This window comes from Pangasianodon hypophthalmus, chromosome 21 (assembly GCF_027358585.1).
Source record: "Pangasianodon hypophthalmus isolate fPanHyp1 chromosome 21, fPanHyp1.pri, whole genome shotgun sequence".
In the NCBI taxonomy this organism is placed as follows: domain Eukaryota; kingdom Metazoa; phylum Chordata; class Actinopteri; order Siluriformes; family Pangasiidae; genus Pangasianodon; species Pangasianodon hypophthalmus.
The window spans coordinates 20,612,273-20,635,212 of NC_069730.1; the positions used below are offsets into that span (position 1 = coordinate 20,612,273).

The following is a 22,940-nucleotide window of genomic DNA, read 5'->3' on the forward strand; positions in this document are numbered from 1 at the left end:
AACCATCGTACTTTTACATGATACCTGATCATTTCACTTTTTTTTCAGATATTTATATTTATATTTCTATATCACATTATCCTATAACACTGAACTGAAAAAAAAATCATTTCAAATAATAAAAGTCCACTAAATTACTTTTCAATTTTTATTTAAAAACCTTTTATTTATTTATTTTCTCAGGAAAAAGTTGTTTCTTTCTGTCCAGTGTGTCTGAAAAAGTTCCAGGCAATAAAACTTTCTCAACACACACACACACCTTTAATACATCATCCTCATAAAACATCATCAATCTTCACTTCAGAGCGGTTTCAACTGGAACAGCACTGAATAATTATTCAAATATATTCAAATCAGAGAGAAAAAATTAATCTAGAAATCATTAATAATGAACCAGGAACCAAATAAAATTATTCAGTTCTCCAGATACAACTCTGAAAGAAATATATTAGTAATTATACTCAATCTGGCAACCTGATAGTAGGCGGAGGAGGGAACGCGCTGCTAACAACAACTACTACTAATACTAGTAATAATAATAATAATAATAATAATGATAATAATGTTACAGAAAAAAGAAAAGAAAGAGAAAAGAGATAGAAGAAAAAATAAAATAGTTTAAAAAAAATAAAAAGAAGAGACAAAAAAGAAAATAGAAAACAAAAAAAGAGTGAAACAAAACGTTCACACACACACACACTCACATACACACACACTAACACACACACTCACACACATACACACACACACACACTCACACACATACACACACACACACTCACACACACTTACACACACACAAGCATCTGTTGGATGTCAGAAACACACAGCAACTCATTTTCCTGACAAACTTCTCTCTCTCTCTCTCTCTCTCTCATCCACTCCTCTCTCCTTGCTCTCTCTGTCTCCTCCTTTCTTCACAGCTCTCCTCACTCTTTTCTCTTTTCGCTCTTTTTTCCTTTCATCCTTTTTTATTTCTACTTTTTTAAATTTATTTCCTGCTCTTCCTATTTTGTCTCACTTTCACTCAGTGTTTTCCTCTTTCTTCCTCATTTCTTCAAACTTTTCCCTCTTTCTACCCCTTTCCTCATTTCTCTCTCTCTCTCTCTCTCTCTCTCTCTCTCTCTCTCCCCTGCACTCTCTCCCTCCTTTCTTTTCTCGGTGAATTTGAAGGATTCAGAGTTTTCACTAAACCCTGTTACTGTGTTACAGACTAACCAGGTCAGATTTAAACACACACTAAAGTTCAACTGCATTCCTTTGTCAATCTCTCTGTCTCACTCTCCTCTCTGTCTCACTCTCCTCTCTGTCTCACTGTCTTCTGCGTCTCACTCTCCTCTGTGTCTCACTCTCTTCTGTGTCTCATGCGTCTCTGTGTCTTACTCTCTTCTCTGTCTCACTCTCCCCTCTGTCTCACTCTCCTCTCTGTCTCACTCTCTTCTGCATCTCACTCTCCTCTCTGTCTCACTGTCTTCTGTGTCTCATTTTCCTCTCTGTCTCACTCTCTTCTCTGTCTCACTCTTCTCTCTGTCTCACTGTCTTCTCTCTGTCTCACTCTTCTCTGAGTCTCTCTTCTCTTCTCTGCTACAGGGTCAGTATGGATTTATATCTGCAATAAACACTGCAGTGTGTGTTTGTGTTCAGCAGGTCACGTGATCCTCACGTGCAGACGTGCAGGTTTATGTTTCTTTGTTTCTCTCTCTGTTGGATGAACGCTATCTTCAGTGTCCAATAACACAAAGGTGTGTTAAAGTCAACATTTACACACAGCGTGCTTCCAGGGTTAGAAACTCAGCAGCTGAATAAAGCTGTGTGGAATGTCACTTAAATTTACACACAAACAGTAAATTCACTCTAAACTTTACAGAATGTTTTCTTAAAAGACTTAGCAGACTTTTACTAAAGTTGTGTGTAAACGTTTGCGTAACGTTGCCAAATCAAGCAAAAAATTTGTGACGGATTTTAGAAAGTTTTAAAAACACAGATTTTCTTTGTACTCGCGTCTGTCGGTTGATCAGCTGTAAAGTGCAAAGCGTGTTCCTGATGCAGCTCATTTGCATTTAGCGACACCCACAAAACTCCATAAAAGGTAAAGTGCACAGACACCTAGGAGCACGAAATGAGCGATCAGGGTAAAGACTGAAAGGCAGAAGTGGAAGTTATTTTGATTCACTTCTATGCCAATAAAAATATTCAATAATAATAATAATTATAATAATAATAATAAGTGAGCGCTAAATCAGCTGAGGCGTTTGTTTACGGCTTACGGCTCTGCGCAGACAGACAGAGCGGCCCGTCCTCCGTTTATTCACCGCCATTTCTTTATCGTAACTGAATGATTCGTTTTATTCGTCTTAATTTATGGGTTTGTGTCGGCTCGCTTTCTTTATTTAATTAAAGGTAATAAAATAAAGAGGCTGGTTTTGAGCAAATGTTGTGGATGGAGCTCTGAGTCCCTGAGCGAGTGAACTAGCATGAGGACGTGTTTCTGATCGAGACTCTAAAGCTCTTCTATCAGTCGCTCTGGATAAAAGCGTCTGCTAAACGCTGCAAACGTCATAAACACAAACAGTTTAAACTGCACAGAATATTCCAGAGAGAAAAGTGCAGTAATCCCTGCAGATTATAGGATCTGAAGTCCATCAGAAGTCGAGGTTTACGTTAGTGAGTCTCCTTATGAGTAAATTTACACTCACTCAGGAGCACGAGTAGGATACGAACGTTCTTCTGTAATTACAGGAGTTTCATGAATAACAGATTCTTGTGTAAACGCTCGTACGAACAATTTACGATTTATGAATAAATCCGTTCGTATCCAGCTCGATCAGTGAGGCCCAATATTTGTAGAATGTATTACTTTAATAGTGAAACTTTTTAAAAGTCTTCAGAACAAATTCATCTGACTTTTTTCAACTTTTTTTTTATCATTATTCCATCCTGTCACATAAAGCGCAGGCATTTTTAGAAACTGCTCACAGAGTTTTCAGCATTTTTTCTTACTAAAAATAAAGAAAGTGAAATGTTCCAGTCTGCAGGAGTGAAAGGTTTTAACTGAAGTCTTACGTTAATTGGCTGAATGTTCTCATTACTCCCCGATCCCACAGAGACTCACTCTCACATCCACTCAGGTTTATTTAAAACGATATTAACAGCAGGAACGCTCCGAACAAGTTTTATAAGATTACTAAACTTCAAATGAGGAAGATTTTCCAATTATAGAGGCTTGAAACTATTATATTCCAGCGTAATTTGTAATTTATACTAAAAGTAAAGGCTTATAATTCAACAAATGTTCAGAATAAATGTCATTTTAAAAATGGAATATGTACCTATGTTTTATTTATTTATTTCCACTTCTGGATGATATGATCCTACAATACTGATATTGTGATAATTACAAACTGAATGGAAGCAACTGATTTCATGTTAAAATTTTTATCTTTAGAATCATAATATATTTAAATACATAGCAACCACCTAGTAACACCCTAGAAACCACCTGGGATAGCATAGCAAACAACCAACTAACACCCTAGCAACCACCTAATAACTCCTTAGCAACCACCAGGAATACCCTACTAACCAGCTAATAACACCCTAGCAACCACCTGGGATAGCATTGCAAACAACCTCCTAACATCCTAGCAACCACCTAGTAACACCCTAGCAACCACCTGGGATAGCAGAGCAAACAGTCTCCTAACATCCTAGCAACCACCTAATAACTCCTTAGCAACCACCAGGAATACCCTGACAACCACCTAATAACACCCTAGCAACCACCTGGGATAGCATAGCAAACAACCAACTAACACCCTAGCAACCACCAGGAATATCCTAGCAACCATCTGGGATAATTTCTCTATATGCGTTCTTAAGCAATCTTGCGTCCTCGTCCTCTCGTTCTACATCATCATCCACCGCTGAAGTTCAGAACCGCGAGTATGGAGGACGCGTGTAATCACTCGGATGTGTTCTCGATATCGAGGATGCGTCGGATGCAGAGATGACATGAGCGCACCGAACCCGCTCAACGTCCCAGAAGTCAATGTGGCGGATGACGGAAGCCGTAACTTATGACCCATAACTAAAAGTTCTAACGTCTTTTTAACGACAATAATCTAAATATGCATCTAAAATGATTCTGATATATGATTTAGATTGAGAGATATATATTTATATATATTTATATATATGAGGCTGTTGAAAAGTCAAATTTATCCCTCAGGAGTATTTTAATTAAACTACGCTAACTTCCATCCTGAGGTAACAGTAAACTCGCTAGCTAGTTTTTAGTTAAGGTGAGGTTGCGATTGCAAGTAGTGAGCTTACTACATTAAAACACGCTTAATTAACTTTTGGTTAATCAGCAATTTAACACTAAATCTATTAACCAGCTGAAACATATTAGTAAATAAATATCCAATAAATAAATAACTGTAAATAATAATGATAATAACGTAAATAATGTTATGTTTGTCATTTTCTGAATGTTGCAGTGTTGAAGTTATTGTCCGTGCCACTGCCAGAAACGCGCTGGGACGCTCCGCTGTGCAACAGGAAGATCTCAGATCATCTCAATTCTCGCAGAGACGCGTTCTGTGTCCTCCTGTCCTTCAGAGTTCGTTCTTCCAAGGAAACCTGGCAAGATCCATCTTCACGAGAACGCAATGCAGGTCCTTCCTTTGCGTTTTAAGAATTGAACAGCTGCTAACACCCTAGCAACCACCCAGCAACACCCTAGCAACCACCTGGAATACCCTAGCAACAATTTTCTTTCTCCTTTTCAGTGTTGAATATATTTCATACCTTTCTATTCAAAAATGCTTTTATTATAAGACAAAAAAAAAGAAAATTGATTTATTTTTGTAGATATTAAGTAAATCATTGAACAGTATCGTTGGTAAACCTGGTAAAATCATGAACAAACCTGAATATTGTGAATATCAGCCCACATATTTTTGTCATATCTCCTGTTCCTGACACTTCTGAAGCCCTTGCTGAACTTGTACACAGTCCCGTATCGCTTCCTGCTGAGTCCCGTACTTACCCTGTGCTCCGTTATACTCCATGGAACTCGGAAAATATCCCGTCTCAATAGGAACTGTGCAATGAAACGGTCAGTGGAAGCAGAATTCCCAGTCGGAAAATGGGAAAACTGGGAAAATCCACCTGATGTTACAGGAAACGTGGTGGCGAGCGCGATGAACACCGCACATCACTCCTTCAGCATCACTTTCTCCTTAATAAAACATTCCAGGATTAATGTTCATCGTCATTCATCGTTCATTGTAAAACCTGTTCTAACAAAGTTTTTTTTTAATTTATAATGTATTTCAGGTGTTCTGTGTTTGCGCTGTTCATATTTGAGACTCAGCAAGTGGAAACGCACAATTTAGGGGTTTTTTTTTTAGGTCAGTGCAGCAAATGATGCTAATGATATGAAAAGAAAAGATTTGACTTCAGTAAAAATAGTAATTAAAACAGTCCGCCAGTGTAGGTACGGATATTAATACATCACAGGTGCATCATATTTTAACATTTTATTTAGTACAGTTGTATGAAATTTGAGACACAGCCTTTCTGTCTTTTTGTGATGTTTTCCAGTTGGTTGTCTGATTATTAGAACACTGCCCCCTCCTGGTGTGGAGAGGTAGTTACAGAAGATGTGAAGCGTCACTCGGACTCGGCTAACACCTGGACTGATGTGTTACAGAATTTATTTATTAAAACACGGATCTGTGAAGAACAGCCAGAAACTCAGTGATTTTTTTCATTTAGTTGCTTAGTTTTTTATTATTATTTTTTTAAAATCATAACCCAAAGTGCTGATAATTATTATTGACTTCTTATAATTCTTAGCTGGTTTGACTGGACCTTTGATTTGAATCGCTTTAATCCAAACCTCAATAACTCAAAAAACTATCAATATAAACGGATAATAAAGCTACAAATAATGACTTGAATCTAACGTGTTCTGTTGGTGATAAGCTCAGGAATAACAAGCTCTAGGACTCTAATATATAAACAAAATATTACTGTACACATATAAATAAATGATGCTTATGAAATAATTCTGTACTGAGGGGGTCAGTGGAGTTTATTTTACAGTTAAGCGGTGGATATAAAAGGTTTAAGAACTCCTGAGACACTGAATAACAGGAGTGACGGCTCATCAGTGAGTCTGCAATGAATACAGCGAGCGGTGTGTGATGCACTGGACTGCCTCTGGATTTATTCTTTACTCTTTAATTATTTTGACCTGCTATTAACCTTCACAAATGAAGGCACAAAGTCACACATAAATTATTCACATAAAAAACTCTTTTCACAAAGTATACGAGGTGTCATGACGGTTTAACTCCTGAGCTAGCCGAGTCTGTTCACCTCTTACTCTGAACTTTTTCTCCACCAAAAGAAAAAAAAGATCTCAAAGTAAAACTCAAAAAAAAAAACAAGCAGAACGATTTAGGAGAATTTATTAAACTTTAGAATTAATATGTGACCTTTAACCGTGTCCAGGATTTATTTTGTAATGCTGCATTGACGTTTTAGTTTAAAGTTTTTTAGTTTAAAAGTGCATTTTTAATTTTCCCATAGAGGTTTTTTTTGTATAATGTAGAAAGGTTTTCACTGTGGAGCTGTTAAAGGCACGCTGTGAGCTCGCTACTCAAACATGAATAAGTTCAGATGAATGTGAGAAATGCCGCTCTGAGGCGTAGGTTTTAAGCGTGATGTTCAGTGGTGTGTTATTTCTTACCAGTTTGAAGGTTTTTATGAGTTTTTTTTAATGAAATTGTCACTTAATGCACCGTGTGAGCTGTAATATAAGGATGTACATAATTTCAGGCAGAAAATGAAACAAAGTGCATAATCATTAATCAGTTCACCATTTACCTCAAGTTCCGTGTGTGTGTGTGTGTGTGTGTGTGTGTGTGTGTGTGTGTGTTCATCTCCAGGGTTCAGCACTTTACTCTCATGCAGCTACGGGCTATTAACTAACTGACACACACAGGCCACGCCTCCTTCACTGTAACTAACACACACACACACACAGGCCACGCCTCCTTCACTGTAACTAACACACACACAAGCCACGCCTCCTTCACTGTAACTAACACACACACACACACAGGCCACGCCTCCTTCACTGTAACTAACACACACACACACACAGGCCACGCCTCCTTCACTGTAACTAACACACACACAAGCCACGCCTCCTTCACTGTAACTAACACACACACACACACAGGCCACGCCTCCTTCACTGTAACTAACACACACACACACACAGGCCACGCCTCCTTCACTGTAACTAACACACACACAAGCCACGCCTCCTTCACTGTAACTAACACACACACAGGCCACGCCTCCTTCACTGTAACTAACACACACACAGGCCACGCCTCCTTCACTGTAACTAACACACAGGCCACGCCTCCTTCACTGTAACTAACACACACACAGGCCACGCCTCCTTCACTGTAACTAACACACACACAAGCCACGCCTCCTTCACTGTAACTAACACACACACACACACACACACACACAGGCCACGCCTCCTTCACTGTAACTAACACACACACACACAGGCCACGCCTCCTTCACTGTAACTAACACACACACACACAGGCCACGCCTCCTTCACTGTAACTAATACACACACACACAGGCCACGCCTCCTTCACTGTAACTGACACACACGCACACACACAGGCCACGCCTCCTTCACTGTAACTGACACACACACACACACACACACACAGGCCACGCCTCCTTCACTGTAACTGACACACACACACACACACACACAGGCCACGCCTCCTTCACTGTAACTAACACACACACACAGGCCACGCTTCCTTCACTGTAACTAACACACACACACACACACAGGCCACGCCTCCTTCACTGTAACTGACACACACAAGCCACGCCTCCTTCACTGTAACTAACACACACACACACACACAGGCCACGCCTCCTTCACTGTGACTGACACACACACAAGCCACGCCTCCTTCACTGTAACTAACACACACACACACAGGCCACGCCTCCTTCACTGTAACTGACACACACAAGCCACGCCTCCTTCACTGTAACTAACACACACACACACACACAGGCCACGCCTCCTTCACTGTGACTGACACACACACAAGCCACGCCTCCTTCACTGTAACTAACACACACACACACAGGCCACGCCTCCTTCACTGTAACTGACACACACACACACACACACACACACAGGCCACGCCTCCTTCACTGTAACTAACACACACACACACACACACACAGGCCACGCCTCCTTCACTGTAACTGACACACACAGGCCACGCCTCCTTCACTGTAACTGACACACACACAAGCCACGCCTCCTTCACTGTAACTAACACACACACACACACAGGCCACGCCTCCTTCACTGTAACTAACACACACACACACACACACAGGCCACGCCTCCTTCACTGTGACTAACGCACACACAAACACATACACACAGGTCACGCCTCCTTCACTGTAACTGACACACACACACACACACACACACAGGCCACACCTCCTTCACTGCAACTGACACACACACACAGGCCACACCTCCTTCACTGCAACTGACACATACACACACACATGCCACACCTCCTTCACTGCAACTGACACACACACACACACACACACACAGGCCACGCCTCCTTCACTGTAACTAACACACACACACACACATGCCACACCTCCTTCACTGCAACTGACACACACACATGCCACACCTCCTTCACTGCAACTGACACACACACACACAGGCCACGCCTCCTTCACTGTAACTAACACACACACACAGGCCACGCCTCCTTCACTGTGACTGACACACACACACACACACACACACACAGGCCACGCCTCCTTCACTGTAACTAACACACACACACACACATGCCACACCTCCTTCACTGCAACTGACACACACACACATGCCACACCTCCTTCACTGCAACTGACACACACACACACAGGCCACGCCTCCTTCACTGTAACTAACACACACACACAGGCCACGCCTCCTTCACTGTAACTAACACACACACACACACACACACACACACAGGCCACGCCTCCTTCACTGTAACTAACACACACACACACACACACACACACACAGGCCACGCCTCCTTCACTGTAACTAACACACACACACACACAGGCCACGCCTCCTTCACTGTAACTAATACACACACACACACACACACAGGCCACGCCTCCTTCACTGTAACTAACACACACACAGATTTGCCCATCTGACTGTCTCGCTCAGTGTTTCACTGAACACAGGTGAGGCTGCAGCGAGGTAAAGCTGCAGCTCGTGTGCGTCTAAATCGGGCGATGGTTTAATTTACAGGATTTTCGGGTTGATTTAAGTCCGCCTCGCTAATCCCCACAATCGCCTTACGAGATTTACGTGTCACTCTGAAAATCACCCGATGTGATGTGCACTACATCGACACTGTTTCAGCTCCTTCACACCTTCACTGGACACGTTACAAACGCCATCTTTAACTAATTCATAATTTATAGGGCCGGGACGATACATTGGTATGACGATATATTGCGATATACTGTAGAAATAGTGAAATAGTAATAACGTTAATGTTGTACTGAAGAAAGCAACATTATTCTTCAGATGTTTTGAATCACTCTATCATTATATTTGTGATCTGTGCCCTTCAAAACAAACCCACACAGACCCACCACATTTCCATAAATTAACATAAAGACATGCCCTTATAACCATATATAAAGTCAGATACACTCCCAAGGTGGCCAGCTTTAAGTTCCTGGGTGTCCTCGGACCTGGCCTGAACCATCAGCACCTCCACCCTGATCACGAAGTCAGCATCTTTACTTCCTGAGGAGCCTGAAGAAAAGAAAGCTCACCTATCTACTCAGATACTAGCAAGCTTCTATCTCTGTACGATCACAAGCATTCTGACGAACTGCATCTCAGTGTGGTACAGCAGCTGCTCAGTGTCCATCCTGAAGGCCCTTCAGCAGGTGATGAAAACCTGCCAACACATCACAGGTGCACAGCTACCGTCTACCACAAACATCTAGCACAGACGCTGTCTACGGAGGGTGAAAGGAACAGGAACAGGAACCTCCGCTGATATACCTACAGGAACCTCCGCTGATATACCTACAGAAACCTCCGCTGATATACCTACAGGAACCTCCGCTGATATACCTACAGGAACCTCCGCTGATATACCTACAGGAACCTCCGCTGATATACCTACAAGAACCTCCGCTGATATACCTACAGAAACCTCCGCTGATATACCTACAGGAACCTCCGCTGATATACCTACAGGAACCTCCGCTGATATACCTACAGGAACCTCCGCTGATATACCTACAGGAACTTCCGCTGATATACCTACAGGAACCTCCGCTGATATACCAACAGGAACCTCCGCTGATATACCTACAGGAACCTCCGCTGATATACCTACAGAAACCTCCGCTGATATACCTACAGGAACCTTCGCTGATATACCTGCAGGAACCTCTGCTGATATACCTACAGGAACCTCCGCTGATATACCTACAGGAACCTCCGCTGATATACCTACAGAAACCTCCGCTGATATACCTACAGGAACCTCCGCTGATATACCTACAGGAACTTCCGCTGATATACCTACAGGACCCTCCGCTGATATACCTACAGGAACCTCCAATGATATACCTACAGCAACCTCCAATGATATACCTACAGCAACCTCTGCTGATATACCTACAGAAACCTCTGCTGATATACCTACAGGAACCTCCGCTGATATACCTACAGGAACCTCCGCTGATATACCTACAGGAACCTCTGCTGATATACCTGCAGGAACCTCCGCTGATATACCTACAGCAACCTCCGCTGATATACCTACAGGAACCTCCGCTGATATACCTACAGAAACCTCCGCTGATATACCTACAGGAACCTCCGCTGATATACCTACAGGAACCTCCGCTGATATACCTGCAGGAACCTCCGCTGATATACCTACAGGAACCTCCGCTGATATACCTACAGGAACCTCCGCTGATATACCTACAGAAACCTCCGCTGATATACCTGCAGGAACCTCCGCTGATATACCTACAGGAACCTCTGCTGATATACCTACAGGAACCTCTGCTGATATACCTACAGGAACCTCTGCTGATATACCTACAGAAACCTCCGCTGATATACCTGCAGGAACCTCCGCTGATATACCTACAGGAACCTCCGCTGATATACCTACAGGAACCTCTGCTGATATACCTACAGGAACCTCCGCTGATATACCTACAGGAACCTCCGCTGATATACCTACAGAAACCTCCGCTGATATACCTACAGAAACCTCCGCTGATATACCTACAGAAACCTCCGCTGATATACCTACAGGAACCTCCGCTGATATACCTACAGGAACCTCCGCTGATATACCTACAGAAACCTCCGCTGATATACCAACAGGAACCTCCGCTGATATACCTACAGGAACCTCCGCTGATATACCTACAGGAACCTCCGCTGATATACCTACAGGAACTTCCGCTGATATACCTGCAGAAACCTCCGCTGATATACCTGCAGGAACCTCCGCTGATATACCTACAGGAACCTCCGCTGATGTACCTAGAGGAACCTCCGCTGATATACCTACAGAAACCTCTGCTGATATACCTACAGGAACCTCCGCTGATATACCAACAGGAACCTCCACTGATATACCAACAGGAACCTCCGCTGATATACCTACAGAAACCTCCGCTGATATACCTACAGGAACCTCCAATGATATACCTACAGGAACCTCCAATGATATACCTACAGGAACCTCCAATGATATACCTACAGGACCCTCCGCTGATATACCTACAGAAACCTCCGCTGATATACCTACAGGAACCTCCGCTGATATACCTACAGGAACCTCTGCTGATATACCTGCAGGCTAAGGAACAGCAGACTGAACTCCTCACGACGCCGCTAATCCTCCATCCTCCAGCCCACACGTTGTGTTTGCACTCGGATCAGCTTACACCACTGCACACTCTGCACATCTCTACTTCTGCACATGGACTAACCTTCACCAGCTTGCACAGTTCTACCTTCATTCCACATGCACGCATCTTCACTGCACTGCTCTGTCTTCATTACTGTAATCCATATCTCCAGACTCGTTTCACACACATCATGCCATTTGCACTGTTTTTTTTTATTCATGCTTTATATTCCATTTGCTCTGTTGATATCATTCAGTGTGCACTTTATTGCCACTTTATAATCCATTGTCTCTTTGCACTTTACACTTCATGCGACTTGATGTTTCGCACTTCTGGTTAGATTTTAACTGCATTTCGTTTGGCTTTGTACTTGTACTCTGCTCAACGACAATAAAGTTTAATCTAATCTAATCTAATCTAATCTAATCTAAACATTTCCATATTGAGTATAAACCTAACGATCCACCCACATCTCCATATATAAACTCAAAGACACGCCCATTTTGTGATTTATGGCCTTCAGCACACCCCCAAATTTCCATAAATAAACTAAAAGACACATCTACATCACCATATATATATGAATATAAACCCAAGACTCGGCCATGTCCGTATTTCCACGTATAGACAAAACTCAAGCACGTGCTCACACGTTTCACACTTTCTTACGCAAAAAAAGTGTAAAAGCATTTTATTAATTTATAATCGTTGAATCATGTGATCATTCACAAACCAATCAGATCCCTGTGGATGCTAATGTTTATGCAAAATATCACGCTAATATTATATGTACATTATTACGTTAACATATTAACCCAGAACATATCCTATTACATAGTTATTAAACATTTATACAGTTTTGTCACATAATGTTTTCATTTCATCATCAGGAATAAAAGTGAATTAAACACGAATGCAGTGGTGGAAATCTCTCTTATGGAAATAAATATTTACAATCAATTTTGGAAATAAAATGTTTTTATAATAACAAACAGACTTCTGTTTCTTCTTTTCTCCTTCTTTATGCTGTTACACAGTTTATACATCATCAAGTGTAAAATAAAATGTACAGCAAACTCATCATACAGCTGATCCACTTTTACACAACGCGTGCACTCGTAATAAATTTATTATTATTGTTCGTTACAGACCGAAGGATTTTTCTTTAACTATATCTGATTTATGTGACATGCCTCATCAAATCCTCTTTACCAGTCACCATGGAACAGAAATTACTCTTAACACCGCTATTATATCTATTTATCTCAATTATATATAAAGTATTTAGTATATCTGGTTATATATATATACATATTTATACATATAGTTCATTTGAAAAGCTATTTAGAGACACAAAGGTCAGACATCATCAAGACATAAAGCTGTGAGCTGTATTCAGAATTGAGAACTTAAGTCCAGAAGAGTTGAAAAATCATGCAAGAAAAATGACCAATGAACTGAGACACGCCTGTGTTTTACTCAAACTCCGCCCCCACATGCGTAACTCTCGCGTAACTTGCGTAACTACGCGTAACTCTCGCGTAACTTCTGAGTAGAGTTTTGAGTAACGTCTGAGGTCTGATTGTTTAAATGTTTAAATCCTGACTATGTGCTATGTGGTTACTGAACACACACTAGAAATCACATTACTTTTACTTTTACTTTTAGGAGACCTGCGCTCGAACACTACTCTTCTAAAAGCATCTCCGTTGAGATGGAGAGTTTTGTTGGTGCCCCCTGCTGGTGAGCAGGTTTACTACTGCACAAAAGCAAGCGAGGAAGAACAGCAGGAACAGTGAAATTCCCCAAAGCGTTCTCAACACAGACACATACACACCTACGCACCGTCGCAGCTTGAGAAGAACAATACGACACACACTCCTATCTACACTCCTATATGACCAGCGAGCCGCTTTGGCTCTTGATCTTCCGTGCTCCTCCTGTGTTCAGGAAGCGTAAAGAAGCGTTATGCGTGTCTGTTTACAGAACTGCGCACGTGCCTGATTTCTTATCCAGGTCCAGTCCGGAGGAGGACTCTTTCCTGTGCGGGTCGTTAAGCTCGTCGAAAAGTCCGGTGTCGATCATCTCTTTCTGCCAGGGGATGGAAATGGCGCCTGTGCTGAACTCTTTAAAGAATTTTTCATCCTTATCGTTGAACTCGATGCCTTTAACGTCGGAAAACTCGGCGATGTCTCCGGTGTCTTTAGCGTAGACGACGTTGGGTTTGGGAAGCCACGGTGGAGGGATGACTCCTGCCTCTAAACGGGCGAAATTAATAGATTTGAACCACTCATGCTTCCGGGGGTCGTCACCTCTGTGGAAACACACAGCATTAGCATTAAATAAATAATCGAAATAACACTGAAGGGGCCAGCTGTGTATTTCCAGCTCCCAATTTTAACCTTTATACTCAGGGTTATACATGTTTCTTTAAAAAAATATTCTAGAAAAACCCAAGTCTCAGCATCAGAAGCTCCGCCCGTTGGTTATATCTTTTGTACACTTTTCTGGCCACAAGCTTCAGAATCTTAATGCTTTCTGATTCCAGCAGGTAAAAAAAAACTTCTGAAAACTGCGATACAATGAGCTTTTTTTTGGAGCAAAATATAGTCACCAGAATGACAAACATATTCTTATCTTTAAAAGTTCTAAAAAAAAATCTCACGTGTTTGCTGACAGGTTACAGGAAAAGATCTCTGACGTCCTCTTTCTGTGAAAGTAAGCGGTTCTTGTTCGTCTTTATCGAAGTCTCTCTAGCGAATGTCTGACCACCATTTTTCAAATCTGCTCTCGAAAGTGGATAAATCTCAAAACGCCGTTCTCACGTCGTAGAGTGGATACGGGAAAACGTATACGGGAAGACTTCCAGAAATATTTGTCATGTGATCTCCTACAAGTCAAAAATCAGCTCATTTAAAAAATGCTGTCATGCCAAAAAGCGTGTTTTATGTTCATGCTGTTAAAACAAACAAAAATGGCAGAAATGACGAAAAGTCCATGGGTCAGATATTTACTGCTTCACTGTGGACCGTGAACTCTTGGGAAATGGACTGGATGTGCGAATGTGGCCAAAAATTTGCTCGTATATTAGTGTGGACTCTGCTTTAACGTCAATAACAATTTGTGATGTTTCCACATGAACTTAAAGAGCTATTTTACACCCATTTTATTTTTCATTCAGATGATAAAATAAATACATGTTTTGCAGAAGAGGTGGTCTTTATTTTTCGTCATTCTCTGTGCTCGTAATGTTGTAGATCACGCAAATCAGGAGTAGCGAAGGCCTCCACAATTCCTCTAAACACTGTTAGAGCCGAAGAGACGAATGTCACAAGTGAAACTTCACCACAGTGAAACGAGAACCAGGGTTGACTCGAACGCGGCCCGAGAGTCCTGACTTTTATCGGACCAGGGTTCAGGGGTTTTGTGCACAGATGGAGCGTTCAGGTATGTTGAAATGGAGTGAACTGAAGAAGAAGATGAACACGGGCCTGAAACCTGCTTCGTTAAATTTAAATCCTACTCATTTTTAATGAATATTAAAAAAAAAACCTATAAACATCTCTCTGCTTCTCTCAGCTCACAGTAGCGTTGTTTCCATTCATGTATTTTTATGTGAATTTTGGGTTTTCGCATTAAAAAAATTAAAAAAACGCTGGATGGAAACACCAGATATGACTAAAATCTCCCAAATGCACATAAAAATCTTATGTGCTCGATTGAGGAGGATAATTTTTTTATTCAATAAGAAGACATGCGCATGAACTACGACGGAAACACATTTACAGAATAAATTCCTCGATGCGCGTCAAAAAAAGTCATGTGACTTTGCCTCAACAAATTATCCAAATGTGATCGGATAATTGGCTCAGAGAATTAAAAATGGCGGAGTGTGAGACCAGAGAATCAATCTCGCTGCACAGCATCTCAGATGGTGTTTTTTTTTATTCTGAAATGCCTGAGCCAAAGTCTGTCATCGAAATGATTTATAAATGATGTATAATTACGTCGCAGAACTGTCTCACACGATCCCGTCCCCAAATATCAGGCAGATATCGCTCAGATAACACGAGGTTTGTGAAAGCGTTTCGTCTGAAGCGTGAGTAATTTATTATATTTAATAAATTATAATTTATTATACAGCGAAAAAGAGCCACAAAGTGGCTTCTCCAGTTGCAACAACTTCCATTTGTACTGATCCTTTGCACCAGTTTCCCCGTAAGTGACGATTTTGTTCTCTTGAACACATGCGATGGAAACGGCGCTTTATTCTCGAATGTTTTATGCGATATTCCGATTTTGTGCATAAGTTAAATCTGGATGGAAACATAGCCAGTGACCCCGAGCATCGTGTCTTACTTGCAGCCGAGGCGTTCGTCCACCTTCTTCTTCAGGAACTGCAGGATGATGTCTTTGGTGAGAGGATCGAAGTTTTTGTGCTCGAAAACTGGCTCGTCGTTGATGATGCGTCTTTTCATTTCTTCTTTGTCCACTTTCTCTTTTTTGGCATCGGGGCCCCTGAACGGCGTGTAGCCGGCCACCATCTCATAAATACTGACCCCCAGAGACCACCAGTCCACCTCCGTCCTGTACGGCGTCTCGGTCAGGACCTCAGGAGCCATGTACGCTCCGGTCCCGGCCTGAGAGAGAGAGAGAGAGAGCGAGAGAGCGAGAGAGAGAGATTAGAATGGAAGATGAGTGAAAATCATAATGTTTTCTCTTTCTGGTCATTTTCTCTCTTTCTCCTCTTTCCCTGTTTACTTTTTAATATTTTCTCTACTTGTTTTTCATGATACATTAAAATGATTACGCAGTGTTATGTTTTAAACGCAGCAAGTTGTTATACTGCAAAGAAAAATCCATGCGTCAGGATAAGGAATGGGTTTATAATTTTATAATCAAAATCTATTCAAAATCAACTAATAATAGCAAGCAGGCTGACGTTTTCTGAGAAAAATGTACACTATTTTCACAGAGCGGGGTCAGGGCCCCGAGGGTCAGGTGAACTGTACGTGCTCTGTGTGAGGCGCAAACTGCAGCTTAAAAGCCAACGTGCTGAAACAGTCACTTACAGAGTTAATAGGTTTCAGCGAAAAGACGGCGAGGAGCATAATAACCCGACTGCTTTATATAAAAGCGTGCAATCACACTGCGCTCCATTTTCCGCAGATTCTGTGGCATTTGAATAATTGGAAATGTCACAAAACTTGTGTTTGATGTGTTGAATTTCTTTGTTAGATGTGAGACAAACTGGGTTGCCAGATCTGCACACACACACACACACACACACACACACACAAAATCAGCCCAATGGACAATGTAGCTACAGCACACACTTTTGTTCATAATTACGAGCTATTTATAAGAATGAATTTAAATGTTTTAGCAGTTCACAACTTCGCAGGAAAAGCTGTGAACCTATAAAACTCTGAACAACACGCATGGAGAAAATTTACACCCGATTTTTAGAGTCGGGCAAAATCACGCCCCAGACCGGCGACGCTAATTACAATAAAGTTTAGCAGAATCTGGAGCTCGTCAGCTGTAATTTCTCCACCGACTTCTCGCTGGTTTGCGTAACTCTCACTCAAATACACGTCTCTGAGAGAGAGAAGCGCATTTTCTGTGTTTCTGTTCGTTTTGCATTTAGTTTCATGTGCAAGTTTTGTAGATAACGCAACGTTTCTCACGCAGACGCAAAAGAATCCTGTGTTTGAACTTTTTAAAATGGATGAAAAAGTAAAAAAAAAGAATCTGCAGAAAGTTCTGCATTTAATGGGTTTAAATTTCTCAAGAATTTGTTTTAATTTTGTAACACATCCCCCTGACGATGCTCTCGTTTTTAAAAACTTTTATATATAGGGTGGTTTTTTTTTTTGTAGCCTGTTGTTTTCTTCGTAGTTGTTAATGTTTAAATAAAAATAAGAATTAAAAAAGCTACATCAGGCTCTCACTCGCCACCATTTTCACACTAAACTCAAACTTTATTTATTTATTTATTTGTATATTATATTTTTTAAATTTAATTTTACATAATTAAATGTGCAATCACATTACATCCAGCAACAAATCAGCAGATTATAACAGGAATTACACCAGGAGATGAGATCAGTTCATTTCAGTTCATTAGCTGGCACTAAAAGGTTTGACCCTTGACCTTTGACCCCCTCTTTATGTAAGGGTTATGACTCATCCCTGACCTCTGCCTCGTATCCACAGAGACAGAGAAGAGCCGTAAGTGGTTTAACTGTAGTCCTGAGCTGCCTGTCAGGAGTCGAGCGCGAATCCGCAGTGACGGAGTGTGAATCGCTCAGCAAGGCAAAAGCGAGGAGGAAAAAAAAATTATTTATTTATTTATTTTAAAAATGATAATTTAATTTGGATGCGGTAAATCTTAATTTTAATTGCAAAACTTCCTTCTCATCTGCATTTATAAGATTTAAATTATTGACTGAATCCATAAATTAGCTTTCATAGAAGCTACAGCGTCAAACTCATACGTAGCAAGATTTAGCATGAAGAAACATGATCATTAGCAATTTTAACATGAGCAGCACACACACACACACACACACACACACACACACACACACACACACGCTCCTCAGAGCCAGATTTGTGTTAAGTCGTCTTAAGTAAGAGGATCAGGTTTCTGAAGAAAACTCCGGCTAAATGAGCTTACCTGAAACACCCTCTCATTTAGCCGAATAAAAAAATACACACATCGGTCAGGGTTCTGTAAAAAATTCCAACAGTAGCACATGCTAAACGCTAAAGTAAACATATACCACAAAATACAAACAAGCCAAATATATATTTTTGGTTTTATCACAAGCTGAGAAGTGATTTTTCTCTTCATCTGGAGAGTCACGTAGCTGATAAAGACGAAGGTGTTAACGTCAGCTGTAACAATGCTAGCTATCTGACGCTAACGCTTGATCGCTAGCTTTACTTCGGATCGGTTTATTCCACAACTGCGTTTGTTTGAAAGCCGAGTGCGTTGCTTTGTTTGTACAAAACAGGAGTTCGCTAGATGCATAACATTATTATTGTTCTTCTTAGTGTTTCTGTAATTAAATTTATTGGCATTACTTTTTAAAATCCAAATTAAAATTCCGACTTTAAGCACCAGTCCGGTTGGAATGAGGAGAGTTGGAGAGTTTAATCCTAAATCACACTTTTACAGCAAAGAATCTAAAAAAATGTGCGCTTATAGAATTTCACTCGCAATCCAGACAATTAAGGTTCTTCGTAACTTCGTAAGTGATCATGTGACACTATCCGCAGCCAATCAGTGACTCGATATCTGACACCAACACGAACACAGAAATCAGTTTCAACTTTTTGTATTTGTGTTCAATTTTTTGTGCTTTTCTCTTTTATTTCTTGGAGGGTTTTAAAGAAATTAAACAACAAACAACAGATAATTTAATCCACCAGAAATCTGTAACACAACATTAACAGTAATATTTATTTAGTTTTAATCATGTGATCTGATCTTCAGCTATTCAGCTCGATTTGATCGATTTTGCACTCGCTACTGAGGAAGGTGATTTCCGCTCACGTGTCACCTCAAAAAAAAAAAAGAAAATGAACAAAATATCTGGAAAAGGATAAAGTTCCGTTATGAGGCTGCTGATGTTGCAAATCTTTACGTGTTTTCGTTTTTATCCGACGTCACAAATACGGATTCATTTATCCACATCCTTTTACTGGCATAAAATTTAACTTTATTTTTAACAGAATCTCGACAAGACAAAGGAGACCAGGTCAAGAGGATAAAGATTTTTTTGGATAGTTTTGAAGTTCAAAAGATGCTAAACGTCTAGTGATTCAGTAAAACACTCCACTCTGTGAGTGTGTATGTGAGGGATCGTTAGAGGTTGTTAGAGGTCGTTAGAGGTTGCTAGAGATTGTTAGAGGTCGTTAGAGGTCGTTAGAGATTGTTAGAGATTGTTAGAGGTTGTTAGAGGTTGTTAGAGGTCGTTAGAGGTTGCTAGAGATTGTTAGAGGTCGTTAGAGGTCGTTAGAGGTCGTTAGAGATTGTTAGAGATTGTTAGAGGTTGTTAGAGGTTGTTAGAGGTCGTTAGAGGTTGCTAGAGATTGTTAGAGGTCGTTAGAGGCGGCTAGGGGTCGTTAGAGGTCGTTAGCGGATGTAGGCTATATAATTCCTGGAAAATGATTTCCTAAAACCCTGAAATCGTGCGTTTATGCGTGACGTCCATGTCAACTGCGGACGTTGCACCTATTAAGCGTGAGGTTTAAATTTGAACTTTGGTGAACCTGTAGTACTTTGTGCTACTGTTTAAAATGTCTGTAGTCGCTTTAGTCATTTTTGATGTAGACGTGATAGTCGTGTAAGTTACATCACTGCAAACACATCAGATATTCTCATTGCGATTTGTAGAAACCTCCCATTTTTACCACCGATTTTTACTAAGACGTCTTTTAAACTTTCATTCTGACTGCTAAACGTTGATTCCTGCGATCGCGGTGACATTTAAACCTTTTAAGTCTTAAAAAATGACACGTTTTTTGAATTATTTGTCAACATTGAACCAAAGAAAAGTGCATTTAGTTAGTCAAAAAATGTGCTAGAGTAGAATTAAAATATAAAGTTTTATCAAATACACAAAATGTGGTTAACTAGCATCCTTTCTTTACTAAATTTTTTTTAGTCTATATTTTGTGTAACAGAGTTGTACTTTTGATGTGACGTCATCAGTCAGAATGAGAGATCTTACGTTTCTTCTTTCAGAAAATTCGGATGATGCAACTTCCTGTTGACCATGTGACCTGTGGAATGTTCCAAACATTTCACGGGGTGAATGTGTTCGAGTTTGACTGAATGCTGTGCGACACAAACCCCACGCCGATTTCTCGTTTTTTTCCCAAGTCACTACAGATTGTTTAAATTCTTTAGATTCTTTAGATGCTTTAAATAAAAATCTCAGCAGTTAGATGGTTATTTTTAGAAACTCCTCACCAACACGTTTAGATTTCAACATTTGAATCCTGCAGTTTCTCACTAAACAAGCAGCAGATTTAAAGATTGTAGTCTGACCTTCTGAGTCGTGGTTTTCCCTGGAGGAAGCTCGATGGCGAGGCCGAGATCCGAGAGCCGGCACTGCCCCTGGCTGTCCAGGAGAACGTTCTCCGGCTTCATGTCTCGATACACGATGTCCATGGCGTGTAGATGCAGCATTCCCGTAGTGATCTGAGCCGTGTAGTAAATGATCCGGTCCATCTCGATGCCTTTCTCGCCGATGTTGTAGATGTGGTATTTCAGATCCCCACCGTTCATCAGCGTCATCACCAAACACAGGTGGGATTTGGTCTCGAAGGCGTACGCCAGACTCACGATGAACGGGCTGTTCACCTTCTCCAGGAACTTCTTCTCCATCAGGGCCATTTTCTCACCCTGCTTCTTCTTCAGACGCTTCTTGCACAGCTTCTTGCAGGCGTACATCTGACCTGTGTTCTTCACCTGCACCGCACAAACCTGGAACAAACATTCGCTACATTTTTGACCTGTGATTTTGGCCATAAATATATCTTTCAAAAGCACCTTTAAGATCTACAACGTTTATTATAAGCAAGCAACAATAAGTTGTTCACTCTAACAGTGAAATTAACACTGAAACGGAGAAAGTTTTTTTTAAAGGTTTGTAGAATTTTCCATCAAATTTTCTCCAAAATAGAGCAAATTTGAACCTGCTCACAATTTCTGACTCCCTCACTCCCTCACAATTCTGTGTCTTGCCTTTATAGGACACAATTGTGTTCTGAAGGTTCTTCAGATTGACCCTTTGGAGGAACCTGCAATAATTTTATGTAGAACCCAACAACAAATCATTTCTCCATCAGTGGGTTCTCCTTTAGAAACCTAAGAACCTTTAACCATCCAACCTTGAGAAACCCTTGAGAAACCCTGTTCCTAGCTTCCAGCGGGATTGTGCAACTCGATCACGGTACCTTACCTCCCCGAATCCGCCTTTCCCGAGCGTCCTGAACTCGTAGAAGTATTTCTCGGTGATGGGCTGCTTCTCGTACTGCTTCCACTGCAGGAACTTGTCGAAGAAAGGGCTCAGCATGTACTCCATGAACGGCTTGCCTTTGAGGAACTCTCTGACGGCCTCTTTCACTTTTCCCGTCATCACGACTTCGAAATCTTTCTCCGTCACCGCTTTGCACTTCTCCAGAGCTTCTCCGGTCAGACAGGACAGGAAGCTCTTGGATCCTTCCTTGCAGAATTGGTTGATGATGTTGGTGCACGCTTTGTCCTTGGCGGCTCCTTCAGCCAGTTCCCAATCGTTCAGCTCGTCCAGGAACTCCGCAGCGACGGCGTACTCGGGCGTCTCACTCAGAAAATTTCGGAATAACTTCTTCCCGATGGGCTGGAGCTCACACAGGGACTCGAAGTCCTGTCCCACGGACGTCCTGACGGACACGCAGTTCCCCGGCTTGGGAAGGGCAAGACTCTGCCGTCTTTTCCGCAGCTCCTTCTCGTCTCCGCCTTGGGCTTTCAGGTAGGCCGTGTTGGCCACCAGGTTATCCAGAGCGCTCATGTCACACATTTTGGCTTTTTAGCTTAAACTTGAATCTCCACGAGAAAAACTTATCTACAGACCTACAGAGGTTTTCGTGTCGGTGTGTGACTTGCTCCGAGGCTGAAATCCGAATGAGCCGCTCTGACGCACGACCAAAAGACGCCGTAATTACTCATTTAGAATTAAATACCTGCCAGGGATTTCGGCTTAAGTACCCTTGTGTGGTCTGTACCTGTGCACTATTCAGGGAAGAGACCTCATAAGACGGTTCTCCCTTAAGAAGCTTTAAAGCCCAGCTAAATTTGGCCAAACGCTGAGCAGAGA

The 22,940-nt window shown here is 41.4% G+C and overlaps 1 protein-coding gene across 1 annotated transcript; it reads right to left on the reverse strand.

Moving 5' to 3' along the window:
* Positions 1–12,773: 12,773 nt before the first annotated feature.
* grk7a (G protein-coupled receptor kinase 7a) lies at positions 12,774–22,747 on the reverse strand. The gene is made up of 4 exons (XM_026946109.3): positions 22,047–22,747; positions 21,131–21,568; positions 16,426–16,706; positions 12,774–14,380 (listed from the first exon to the last, which is right to left on the reverse strand). Exons 1-4 carry the CDS (start codon positions 22,641–22,643, stop codon positions 14,047–14,049), a joined length of 1,650 nt encoding a protein of 549 aa, XP_026801910.3. The 5' UTR covers positions 22,644–22,747; the 3' UTR covers positions 12,774–14,046.
* Between the last annotated feature and the right edge of the window lie 193 nt (positions 22,748–22,940).

Bases quoted from the DNA above. Each gene is read 5' to 3' on its own strand.
- grk7a (XM_026946109.3), bottom strand. From the start codon at position 22,643: ATGTGTGACATGAGCGCTCTGGATAACCTGGTGGCCAACACGGCCTAC. The intron at 21,569-22,046 runs GTAAGGTACCGT...TGTTTGTTCCAG, and splicing joins GGAAAGGCGGATTCGGGGAG to GTTTGTGCGGTGCAGGTGAA. The intron at 16,707-21,130 runs GTCAGACTACAA...TCTCTCTCTCAG, and splicing joins GGAAAACCACGACTCAGAAG to GCCGGGACCGGAGCGTACAT.